This window comes from Danio rerio, chromosome 22, assembly GCF_049306965.1.
Source record: "Danio rerio strain Tuebingen ecotype United States chromosome 22, GRCz12tu, whole genome shotgun sequence".
Classification (NCBI taxonomy): Eukaryota; Metazoa; Chordata; class Actinopteri; order Cypriniformes; family Danionidae; genus Danio; species Danio rerio.
In genome coordinates this window covers 20,053,054-20,065,532 of record NC_133197.1, presented here as the reverse complement: position 1 = coordinate 20,065,532, position 12,479 = coordinate 20,053,054, and the positions used below count along the sequence as shown (strand labels likewise).

Genomic DNA, 12,479 nt, shown 5'->3' with positions numbered 1-12,479 from the left:
TTCTTAAACAGCAGTTTTGAAAGTAGACCTTGCTAAATCGATATTTAAATAAAGCATCTAATTGATACAAAGTAGCTCTTTTGTAGCTCCAAGTTTGTAATTGATTGTGCATATAGTGTGTAATTTTTAATTGAACCAATTTAGGCAAATGATCTTTTAAAAGAGAAAAATGTTTTATAATCTTTTACAAAAAGAGGGTTCTGTTTCAAGTACATTTCAATACTAAAATGTTGATACATACACACACACACACACACACACACACACACACACACACACACACACACACACACACACACATATATATATATATATATATATATATATATATATATATATATATATATATATACATATATATATATATATATATATATATATATATATATATATATATATATATATATATATATATACATACAGTATATATATATAGTATGTATATATATAAATATATATATAGCTGATGTTGCTGAATAGTTTATTCATTTCTCCTCTGCAAATGAGCTGCTGTACTATGGTGACACTCACCCTGCTTGCAAAAAGAGTGACGCAAGTCCCGGAGTCTCGCCTCGAGCCTGTAGGCAAAAGGGAGGGACATTGGGGTCAGTGATCCATATATATTAATTCAATCCATCTACTAAACCAAATTTAACTTCACTTCAATATCCATGCAAACCTTACTATGTTATGTCAATGATATTATTGCTATTACAGAAAGCAGAGCACTGTCTGCTTTGACTGGACCCAAAAAGAGACAGTAGTCAGCCATTGAAGTCATTGAAATCAGCTACAGGCCTCATAATTAGACCAGATTTGTCGAACATCTTTATCTCCATTATTCTGCCATAACACCTCCATGTTCAGAGAAATCCCGCCCATAGCCACCCATTAGGAAGCTGTGTTTACATCAGACTCACACATAACCACACCCACCTTTTAGACTGCTCGTCCAACTTCGGTAAAGCAGGGAAGTGCATGATAATCGCTATGGCAATGACAAAAAACTGAAAGAAAAAAACACATAAAAACAAAAACAAATGGGGTGGAACACATAAAGGGGCAAAGGTATGAAATCCCAAAACGAAACTTGTTTTTTAAACGTATGTAACAGTAAAATGTAAAACTTAAAAGTAAGTGACAAAAAAGTAACATGAAATGGAGAAGACAGGCAAGAAAAAGGACAACAACAAAGGGCAGAACTAACCAAAGACTAGAGATCCAGTGTTTGCCAAGAGAACAAACTGAATAGGCATAAGCAAGCTGCCAAACTTTGTAAATAAAAGGTTTAATTGCTATGCACTTGGAAGATGCTGATCAAACATATCAAGAACTCAGACCACACGTACCTCCTGCAGCTGAAGGCGAACCCTGTTGAAAAGTCGTAGCCAGTTGGCTTTGGCCCTTATCGCAGGGTCTACAGGTGGTTCCTGCTTTGATATGCTAGGAAAAGATGGTGAAATTGTTAGCTGTAACCTGAATGTAGCATAAAAAGCCTCACCTTTTTAATTTTACAACGACTCTGCACATGTAGATTACCTCTCAGGAAGAGCCTCTTTCTTTTCCTGTTCTGCTTTGGGTGGGATCTCAGTGGTAGATGTGGACAAGAGATCCTCTGCATAGGCTGGCCCATTGCCTGGTGGCGTTGGGACTTTCTCAGGCTCCGTGTCTGAGATCTGTGGTGGGGTTGTGGTACGAGGTACCTTGGCAAAAACATCATGTGTCTGCTGTGGAGGTGGTGACTCTCGCTTGGGCTCCATGGGCTGGAATGGTATTTGGGATTGTGAGGGCTGTTGCTGGTGCATGGAAGCCTGTTTCTCTAGTGGTGGACGGCTTGTGAGGGCATCAGGAGCCAATGTTGGGGCAGTGCTGGTCGGGGTAGGAGTGTAGGGAGGCTCCTGCTCTTCGCTAAGAGTGCCATCCAATGGGTAAAGGTCTTCGTCCTCTTCATACACCATTCCTTCCTCTTCCTCTTCATAGGGATACTCCCCTTCATCCTGTTCATAGATCTCACCCTCTTCATCATAGAGTGCCCCTTCTTCACCTCCATCTTTGTTGTACTCCCCATCATCACTGTAGACACCCTGTGGCTCATCTGGGTCCCAGCCGGGTGATTCTTTGCCATAGCTAACAGAGGAATGGCAGGAATGGTAGGAATCATTCTCATCGTAGAACTCTCCAGAACCCCGAAAGCTCTCGCCATCCTCCGGGCCAAACTCCTCACTGAGTTGGGAGCTGCCACGGCTCAGTTCACCAGATGAGGCATAGCGACTACTGCCGGTGGGGCTGTGGGATCAAAGAGTTGCTAGTTATATTGAGTCATGGAACAAACAAGGAGGACGACAGCTGATATACAGGTTTATGGGCCGTAAAAAGAGAGTTTGAGGTACAGAAAGCAGGAACGATCGAGCACAAAGAAGAACAATACTTGTCAGCTAATAGAAGTCTCTCTATCTGCAGAAATTAGCCTGAAGTTGACAACTGACAAAGATGGCTTTCTGGACTTCCTTGATCTCAGTGCAGTATAGTTGGTAGACCAGCTAAATCAGCCTAGACAAGTGCTTTCAAATGTTACATTCTAATCACTGAAATAATTTTCACATATCCTTGAATGTATGAGTACCGGTAAGGAGTAAGAGAAAACAAGAGGAAGTTCTGAGGCTTGTTTCAGGGAAAAAACTCACAATGTCACAATTTCACGATGTCAGACCAAATAAAAAATGCTAAGATAAAATGACAATGCTAGGAGTTGCCAGCATACAAATTCTTCAAAGTGGACAAGAAAGGACAACACAAACGAAAAGACAGAAAGAGAGAGAGACACTGAGCTGACAGAAAAGGGGACGCAGCATTTTCCTGTGACACCCTAAACAAAGGAAGACTATTTATCCTCTGTGATGAATGAGCCAATTAGGTGTAGAGAGATTGAAAAATTGGAATGAGTAAGAAAAGACGGGCTGCCACACACACACACATTATTGATTATGAGACATAAGATTTAGTAATGCATGAAGAATCAGAAGCGATAACAATGGTGTGTGTAATAGGCTGTGAGCCAAAACCTGCCTGGGCTTCAGACTGGAAGAAATACGAGAGCCATGGGACACACACATAATTACACAAACAATCACACTTCTGTCAAGTCTTTCTGCCAGTTAGTCATATATCCTTGTCACCTTTTCTCACTCCCTAGCACACAAACCCATAAATTCTCAAGACACACACAGGGCTTTATTTCCGGCTTTCCACGCAAAACATAACAGCTTTTGGAAATGCTTGGTCCATCAGACACCAAGAGGGTAAATCAGTGGTGTGCACATTCCCTGGTCTCTGTCACAGCCATCGACATGGTCACGCCTGCTGCCCACACATAGCATAGTGTGTCTAAAGGCTATGTAATTAGTGCACACTAGGCTTTGGAAATTACAGCATTATTCTCCAAATCTGTCAGGCATAAAGCAGGCAAATAACACACTTTATAAAAAAACTGTTTTCCCAAGCTAGTGAGGATTGTACCCAATTCTGATTGCACAGTACAGAAGACACATAAAAAAGTTTGTGAGACAATTATCTAAAACCACATGACAGACCATTAAAAGGTAAACAGCAATCATGATAAAGACATAGATATATACAAAAATGTATAGATAGAGTAAATATATATCAATAGACCATGTATGTAAAAGAAGGATTGGTGCGCATGCATGGCAAGCATAGCGAGGACCACAGGACCAGACAAGTCCAGTTCCACGACATCATCACAGCGGGACGGAATCACAGGCTGGAGCAGGAAGAAGAGCAGGAGAAGGTGGTGGAAGAGGGTGGAGGTGTAGGAGCTACGAAGACCCACCTATCAGAGAGCGAGTGCCTACTGTCTAAGGAGTACTGGCGGCTGGTCCGCCTGCTTGAGCCAGAAGCCGAATCGAGATCGCTGCGGCCGTTGGTGGCGGAGTCTAAACTATCATAGCGTCTGGTGGGAGGGAAGGGGATGGGGGAGCAGGAAGAGGAGGAGCATGAGTAATGTCTATTTTAATGGTTTTTCATCTCACCTCAACAGCTCACATTGGACGGAAGATGAGCCAACTTAAAGGCAATGTTTAACCAAGAGACTCCAATCAAGCTGGGATCAGGATTTGTCCATTAATGAGTTTAAATGTTTTAACAGGCCCTATCCCAAGTGGTGCAATCTCATGGTCTTCTCTTACATGCCTCTTTCAAGTCCATGAAACCCTAGTTTGACATTTAGACTTATTGAAGGCTTCTTATGAGTTATTTTGAAGACTCCTTAGGGATCACATAAAGGAGTAATATTACCAAATAGTCTGTGTGGTAAACTGACATGGAGATGGTCCACAAGAGCCTCAAGGTCGGGACACACCAAGCCGATGGTCAGCCATTGGGCTTCATTGGTCCATCTAGTTGGTTTGGTGTGTTCCTCAAGTCGCTTTTCATTGGGTTAACCACGAAGATTGTTGGCTAAATTTAGCATGTAGAATTAAGGTCAGCGGTCATGAAAAAAAAGTGCTCTGACTGTTTATTCAGCAACGAATTCAGCAAGTGACTTACAAGAGGCCGGCTGTAAGTTTGCTACATTTCTCAGATATTTGCAAATTATTTGGAATATTAGCTTACTCTTAGTCCCAGGGCCACTTTTCTTGAAGTTGATCTTTAGCCGAACCATGTTGGTGTTTCGTAACATTTTAAATTCGTCTCAAATCAGTGGGTCATTAGCGGACAATTTAGCTTACCCAATTCATCTATAGCGCATGTCTCTGGGCTTGTCGGGGAAACCGGAAATGGAGAAAACCCACATGAACATGGGGAGAATATGCAAACTCCACACAGAAATGCCAACTGAGCCAGTTGGGGCTCAAACCAGCAACCTTCTTGCTGTGAGGCAACTACGCACTGTGCAACCGTGCCCCCCAGATTATTGGATTATTAGGAGCAAATCCTTCTGTGGTGAATGACAATTACTGTTATAACTGTACTGAACGCTGCTTTGTTTACTCTTTACACATGCATGTCGAAAGTTCCGGTTTCCCGTTGTGAACGAGGTAACATATACTGCCCACTGCTGGTGTGGAAAGACATGAGCCAAAGTGAGGTGACAACATGGTTGGGTTTCATCTGTGCTAGTTGTTTTACATCAGCTCGGTGTGTACCGACCTTAAGAAACCATTTGGGACAGGGCCAAAGATTAGAGCACAAAGTCTTTAGCATGCAATTCAAGAATGTTGAGAATACTACTTTTGGAAGACTAAATGTACATGAGAAACAAGCTCGTTTTGAAGAGAACAGGACCAAAACGAACAATTTGAGGGAAAACAATGCATTCAGATATGACACAGGTTGGCTCCAAACCCATGAAGTGTATACAATGTCCGCTCATCCAAGGCTTGTATACAGTCATCAATGCATAGGAGTAAGAACAGAGGAAAGTTGTACAAACACAGTAAATGCTTTTACTAGATTATATATGCTAAAGTGGCTAGCATTAGACACTACTCCACACTTAAAAATTGGGATAATATACCTAATTGCCCTCTGGTTATCATAGTCGTAGTCGTGCATTTCGTTGTAGCGGGATCCATGTTGCATTTGTCGGATGGGGTATTGGTGCATGGATGCGTTGGGTTGGGATGTGGTGTAGAAAGGAGGGGGGATGCTGTTGCTGGTTTCACTGCGGTAATCACTGTCTCGATCATCCACAGCACTGTCTGGATCATCATCTGAGGAGCAAGGGCAGATTTTAAATGTAAACTGTGTTGATTAACCCAATAGACTGATTGGTTAATAGGAATGTTTCAGTTCAGTCCTCCAATAAGCATCAATTATAGTCTTTTTGTGTATTTTCTATGGAACAAATTATGCTTACTTTGTTGGTCCCCCCATAGACTCCAGTTACCTGTGAGAAGAATAAACACAAAAATCAGAAGAAGGCCAAGAAGTTGTGATGGAAATAAATCTTTGTGGAACACATTCCTGTGTGACCATGAGCAAGCACTTTGTTATAAATCTGTGTTGTAAAATTACCAGGTGTGACATAGGCATAAATTTGGATGTTGGTAGTGCAAGAAAGAGACCTTGCCCAGAAATACTTTATACTAATGATTAATGGCTCTTATTTGAAGCAATAACAAATGACCTGTTGGCAAGCAAATGTTCCACTCATCCTAAACCTGTGTCAAATATAACTGAACATTGTCCAGGAAATCTCTTTACATCTTGATAAATAATTGATCTAGTGCTCAGAGATTAAGCTTATATTGGACCTACTGATGGGGCAATTGGTCTTCTAATGAGGTTCTGTACACATCAGCCTACCTAGGGGGCATGCAATTTATAGTGAGAGTGTGAGTAGCGCATGAAAGCTCACAGCACTGAGTTGATGGCATTGGAAGTGGTCTCTCGTGCTCCTCCTGGAATGTGTACTGGAAAATGAGCAAATAAAGAAATTAATGAGTCTAGGAATCTAAAGAGTCTAAGAAATAGGTGATAGACTTAATTTTAATAGGTCAGTAGTTCAGAAGGCAAATTTAAAAAAAATGCATTTCCTTGATAGACTCATATTAATACCTGTTCTGCCCTTAGGCTCTGGGGAGGATTGTAAACACAACAAAACTAGAGCTGAATAAGAAGACTCACATCTTGGTCCCTCATGGCATTGAGCTGCTCCAATTTCTTGGCCCAGTATCGAGCTTCCTCCTCTGGTATATCTGGAAGTACAAAATGTATAACTTGAGACAAGTGTGGAGCAAATACAATATTGGAGAAAGCTATGAAAAACAAAATCAAGGATACCTAATGGGAGTTCAAATCGTGTATCTAATAGCACTCGATGGAATGTAGGATCTTTGGTGCCACATATTTCATTCTCAGCCATAATGACCTGGGCATCTAAAGTCAGCCATTGACCTGGACCTTCCTACAACACAAGAGAAAAAAATAATGGTATATCTGAAATCAGAGAAAAAGTATGCATTTTGGTTTGGCTCAACTATCGAGGTACAAAACTACACCTGTTCTAAATGCCTCTTAAAATAATTACTAAGGTATCACTGCTATTTCCAAACAACAAGCATTTTAGGCAACATAGCAGAACATTGCAGAAATAATTTCTAATGGTAATTCTAACAAATATTAGCAATTAGAGTCAGAGTAACAACAGGGAATAGTTTCTGCAACATGTTTGCAATGAGAACCAATGCCAGGCATTAGCTACCGATCTCCACATATAGCTCTACAGAGGGTGAGAAAAGCTGCAAGCTGTTGGGGGCCAGGCCGGCCATCTGGGCTGTACCTCGTTGGACTGTCGAATGCTGCTCAGAGGGATCCACAATGTGCCAACCATGGTGTCCCAGATCAGTCCTTTGTTCCATACCTCCACTGTCAGGCCCAGATCCAGTCTGTTAATCTCACTGAAAGACAGAGTGAAGGGTAACATTAAGACAAAGAGATTCATATTTGGTACGTTAATATGATGACTAAACTCTGTTAAGACGAGCAGAAAACAAACAAAGATTACTTTTAAATGTCAAACTATTAATGAAAAATTGCCCAGAAGATGCCAAGGTATCCATAATCTTGGACCAGGCCATATCCTGAGCTAATGTTGTGGTGGTCATGAGACTGATTCCTGAAAGACCTCAGTGACAGACGAGTCTTCGCAATGATCCCGTGGGGCAGCCTGATCACCTGCCGGTGACCACACCTGCAGTTCTCAACAATGAATGTCCAGTGTTCTCTAGCCTCTGGTGCCTAGACTGCAGCTCTGCACATGAAGTTTGGGCAAAGGAGAAATGGTTGTGCCCAACAGAGCCTGGTTTTTCTCTAAGTTTTGTTTCTTCACTTTTATCAATTGGTGAAGTTTTGTTCCTCGCCACTGTCACCACTTGCTTGGTTGGTTTGGGACTTGTGGAACTGTGCATCGATAATTTTTTTTCTTCAGTGTTTGGACTTTCAGCAGTGAAAATTAAACCACAGAGAACTGAACTAAATTGAACTTCAACTCTGAAAACTGAACTGACACTGTTTCAATTTATCTAGAACTTCTATGTTAGGCTGCCACACAATCTACATCGCAAAATCGCTATAGAAATAAAGATGAATTGAATTGAACTGAATTGAAAAAGCATCAAAAGCTAAACCAGGGTGCAGACAACAATGCCATTTGTGCCTTGGCCATCTCTAGTGACACTGAAATCGAAACTTTACAGTAATACAGCTTCTAAAGCTTCATCAAATCCTAATAAAAGCCTTAACTTTAATATCAAAACTAATCCCCCTTACAGACCATGGGAGTTAATCTTGGACGGAGGTGGTTCCATATTAGACATTGCAGAGTGAGATAAAGAGGAGCTGAAGCAGATCAGGCTTATAGATGACTCAAGATGAGGTTGGCAAGAATTTTGCAGCATCCACCAAATGTATTCTATAGGATTCTTTGTTGTCAATTTTTTTCAAGCTTTCGGTGTCTCAAAAGCCTCTAAATTGATATACAGTCCAGCATATCCCAGAGGTAAGAATACTTTCAGGCTTGACTGTATGATATTTTTACATTTAAAGGACAATGAAAGTGGTGAATGCGTTGCTATATTATTCTGACTGATTACTAGGTGGTTGATATGGTTCTGGGTGGTTACTAGGGCATTATTGAAAGGTTGCAACCAATCAAATTAGCAGATTCTAATGTCATAATAAAGTAAATACCTAAAGCACAATAATTGCTTTGTTTTGCTTTTGAACAACTTTTTTAGCTACATCTAGTCCAAACACGCATTGTTTCAAGTTCAACTTATATTTATTTGCAAATGCTAGGTAACTTCTGGACCATTGACAGTGAAAGCGTTAGGGGTACTACCTGAATACCACTACCTAAGGAAGGGCAAATATTAGAGAAAACACAAATAGTCCTTTCTCAAATCTCTTTATCTGCTGAGTCTTAAGGTGCAAAACATTCCATGCATGTATGTTTCTAGCCCTTGAGCTTAGATTTACACAATATTATGGAATGCGGCTAAACACAATTCAGATCAAGATCACTGCATTCTCAGCATTACTACTTGGGAACAAGCATTATGTATGCACATCAGGAGCCTGTCTATGCAATGTATCAGTCAAACATTAACATAAGAACGCCTGCTTACTCTCTCTCTGAAGATTTTTCTGGCCCTTCTTTATACCACAAAAGAGGAAGAGAACTCACAACATGAAGTCCTGTTCCCAACATGGCTGACTGCCTCGCACAGCTATGGTGGTGCTTTTCACATTTTGAACCTTCAGTGACACGTAGGTGTTGAATTTCTCTGCATGGAAAATCAGGGAGTTTAATAGACTTCCGAATAAACACAATAGATATTTATGTTATGTGTGGAAAATCAGTTACAGTGAGATGTCAGGCTTACCTTGTGGTCCATCGAGCTTGGCTTTCTTCACTGTAACAGAGAGACGTGTATGTAAATAAGAGATAAACATACGCATTAAAAATAATCACACTTTACATATCAGGCAGGGCATTTGAGATTCAATGTCAGCATATTTGCATTTGTGCGAGAGGAATTTCTCCAGGCCCTAGACTCCACTTTGCAGCTATTTATTTTCTTTCAGGGTAAGTGTTATAAGACACATTTTGGAAAAACACTTTTAAAAATAAAAGTTTCAAAACAGGATTTTAACAGTGAAGTCATAGAAGAACCAGATTGGGTTCCAAAAAGAACATTTCTTATGAATATTTCTGAAAAGACTCATTTTTATTTCTTAGTCTGAACAAATTTTAGCAATCTAATAAAACAGTCCTATGTACTGAAATGTTTTTAAAAGAAAAAAGTACTACCGTTTATGTTCTGTAAAACCTGAACAAGATACCATGGATACCATGATAAAATGTACCAAGGTTCTATTGTTAATTTAGGACGTGTTGTCACCATGTCCTGGAAAATTGTTATAATTCTCTGAAGCTATTCAAAATAAAATAAAGATAAGCATATTATTGCAACAGCACCACGATACAAACAATCAGATGCCGGCTCAAGCAGTCTAAACCCAGTATTTTTAAATATTTCTAGGGGCTATCTACACCTGTGTTCTTATCTTGAGTTATTTCCCCGCTTCTAAGAGTCTCCACAATTAAAACTTACAATGAGTTCTTTGACTGCAGTCGGTCTAATCTAATTTAATGATGCAAATTATAATACTGATACTATTTCTGATACTATATCAAAACATAAACTACTACTTAGTGGTTCTTATACGGCTGCCACCATTATCTCTCTTATTTTCCCGGCAGGTGATATCTGTGGTGAAACTCTCCTTTCTTTATATTCTAACAGTGGCAAGACTCATGGTCATTTTCTAACAGAGAGTGTGTTTTCTCATGGGAAAATACAGACTTAAATGTGTTCTATTCTAATGTTCTCTCCTCACACAACTGTTTAACAGACCAATATGAACCCATCACTTACATACTCAATAGCCACTTTATAAGGTACACCTGTCCAATTGCTTGTTAACGCAAATTTCTAATCAGCCAATCACATGGCAGCAACTCAATGCATTTAGGCATATAAACATGGTCACGACCATCTGCTGCAAATTAAACCGAGCATCAGAATGAGGAAGAAAGGTGATTTGAGTGACTTTGAATGTGGCATGGTTGTTGGTCCCAGACAGGCTGGTCTGAGTATTTCAGAAACTGCTGAACTACAGGGATTTTCATGCACAACCATCTCTAGAGCTTACAGAGAATGGTGCGAAAAAGAAGAAATATCCAGTGAGCGGCAGTTCTGTGGGTGCAAATGCCTTCTTGATTCCAGAGGTCAGAGGAGAATGGCCAGACTGGTCCGAGCTGATAGGAAAGCATTGGTGACTCAAATAACCACTCGTTACAACTGAGGTCTGCAGAAGAGCATCTCTGAGTGCTAAACATGTCCAACCTTGAGGCAGATGGGCTACTGCAGCAGAAGACCACACCGAGTGCCATTCCTGTCAGCTTAGAACAGGAAACTGAGGCTACAAATCACACAGGCTCGCCAAAATTGGACAATAGAATATTGGAAAACAATGCCTGGTCTAATGAGTCTTGATTTCTGCTGCAACATTTGGATTGAAGGATCAAATCTTGGCATTTACAACATGAAAACATGGATCCATCCTGCCTTCAACATCTGTATTCATATCAACTGTTCAAGCTGGTGGTGGTGGTGTAATGGTGTGGGGGGGATATTTTCTTGGCACACTTTGGGCCCATTAGTACCAACTGAACCGTGTCAAAGTCACAGCCTACCTGAGTAATGTTGCTGACCTAGTCCATCTCTTTATTACCAGAGAATACCTATCTTCTGATGGCTACTTCCAGCAGGATAACGCGCCATGTCATAAAGCCCGAATCATATCAGACTGGTTTCTTAAACATTAGAGTGAGTTCACTGCACTCAAATGGCCTCCATAGTCACAAGATCTCAATCCAATAGAGCCCTTTTCGGATGTGGTGGAACGGGAGATTCGCATCATGGATGTGCAGCCGACAAATCTGCAGCAAATGTGTGATGCTATCATGTCAATATGGATCAAAATCTCTGATGAATATATTTCCAGTACCTTGTTGAAGCCATTAAAGCAGTTCTGAAGGCAAAAGGGTGTCTAACCTGGTACTTTTAAGGTGTACCTAATAAAGTGGCCAGTGAGTGTGCAAATAGTACTAAGAAGATGTAAATAGTACATAAAGATAAGGATCTTCTTCCATAACTACAAAAAATAGAGTGATATCAAAGAATCCAAAAATTACCAATACTATCACTGTAATTACCAGTAAAAATGAAAAAATAATTACTCATTAAAACCTAAAAAAGGCTTTAAATCCTGAATGTTAAGCTACATAAGAAAAACAAGAGCTCAAAAAAGCTAAATCTTCTGTTTCCTGCACTGATTATGAACAGTTTGAGTGGTTATGAAACTGCAGGGAGGAATAGAGAGACAGTCTCTGTTACTTTTGCTTAGGGGAAATCTGGAAAAAAAAACTGTTCTCCAACTGAGCTCCTTTTTAAAGCCCAGTGACGTCAACGGTCCCATTCATAATTCATACTCCCCTATTCAGTGTGGGTAAAAGCGTCCCTGAGTTAAGGGGACCTTAAAATAATTTACAGCCTTCCACTGTAATCCATCACAGTCGGCATTCCTCTCTAAATTCAATGCAGAATTTCTCACTTCCTCTAAAACGCTTACTAACTGGCAATTCTAACACCTGAAAATAGCTCTAATGTACGGTATCTGAAGCATATGATTGAGAGGTAAAACCATAAACAAACCAATTTGCCTGTTTGCCAGCACACTGCAAGTCATCAATTGATTGCTTGGGGGACATCGAACATCATTTCCCTGCTGAGAATAGAGAATGTTTGTCCATGTTTGGTGGTAATCTACCTGGCAGATCAGCTTAGTCAAAACTAATTGAAGCCACTAGACAACCAAGAACTTTCTGG

General features: G+C 40.4%; 1 protein-coding gene across 3 annotated transcripts in view; it reads right to left on the bottom strand.

The window, feature by feature from the left end:
• Positions 1-12,479, bottom strand: part of unc13a (unc-13 homolog A (C. elegans)) — a 59,565-nt gene that overhangs the window by 37,732 nt on the left and 9,354 nt on the right. Inside the window, exons 2-13 of one of the 3 annotated variants that reach the window (XM_068216356.2) lie at positions 9,408-9,437; positions 9,209-9,308; positions 7,304-7,421; positions 6,805-6,928; positions 6,649-6,719; positions 6,380-6,434; positions 5,879-5,908; positions 5,537-5,732; positions 3,851-3,970; positions 1,540-2,286; positions 1,350-1,443; positions 532-578 (exon numbers count right to left, since the gene is read on the bottom strand). In XM_068216356.2, coding sequence (XP_068072457.2) covers positions 532-578; positions 1,350-1,443; positions 1,540-2,286; positions 3,851-3,970; positions 5,537-5,732; positions 5,879-5,908; positions 6,380-6,434; positions 6,649-6,719; positions 6,805-6,928; positions 7,304-7,421; positions 9,209-9,308; positions 9,408-9,437 — 1,732 coding nt within the window. Of the gene's footprint in view, positions 1-531; positions 579-1,349; positions 1,444-1,539; positions 2,287-3,850; positions 3,971-5,536; positions 5,733-5,878; positions 5,909-6,379; positions 6,435-6,648; positions 6,720-6,804; positions 6,929-7,303; positions 7,422-9,208; positions 9,309-9,407; positions 9,478-12,479 lie in introns of those variants that run through there. The other 2 variants (XM_073936672.1, NM_001045165.1) reach the window with 2 other exon arrangements.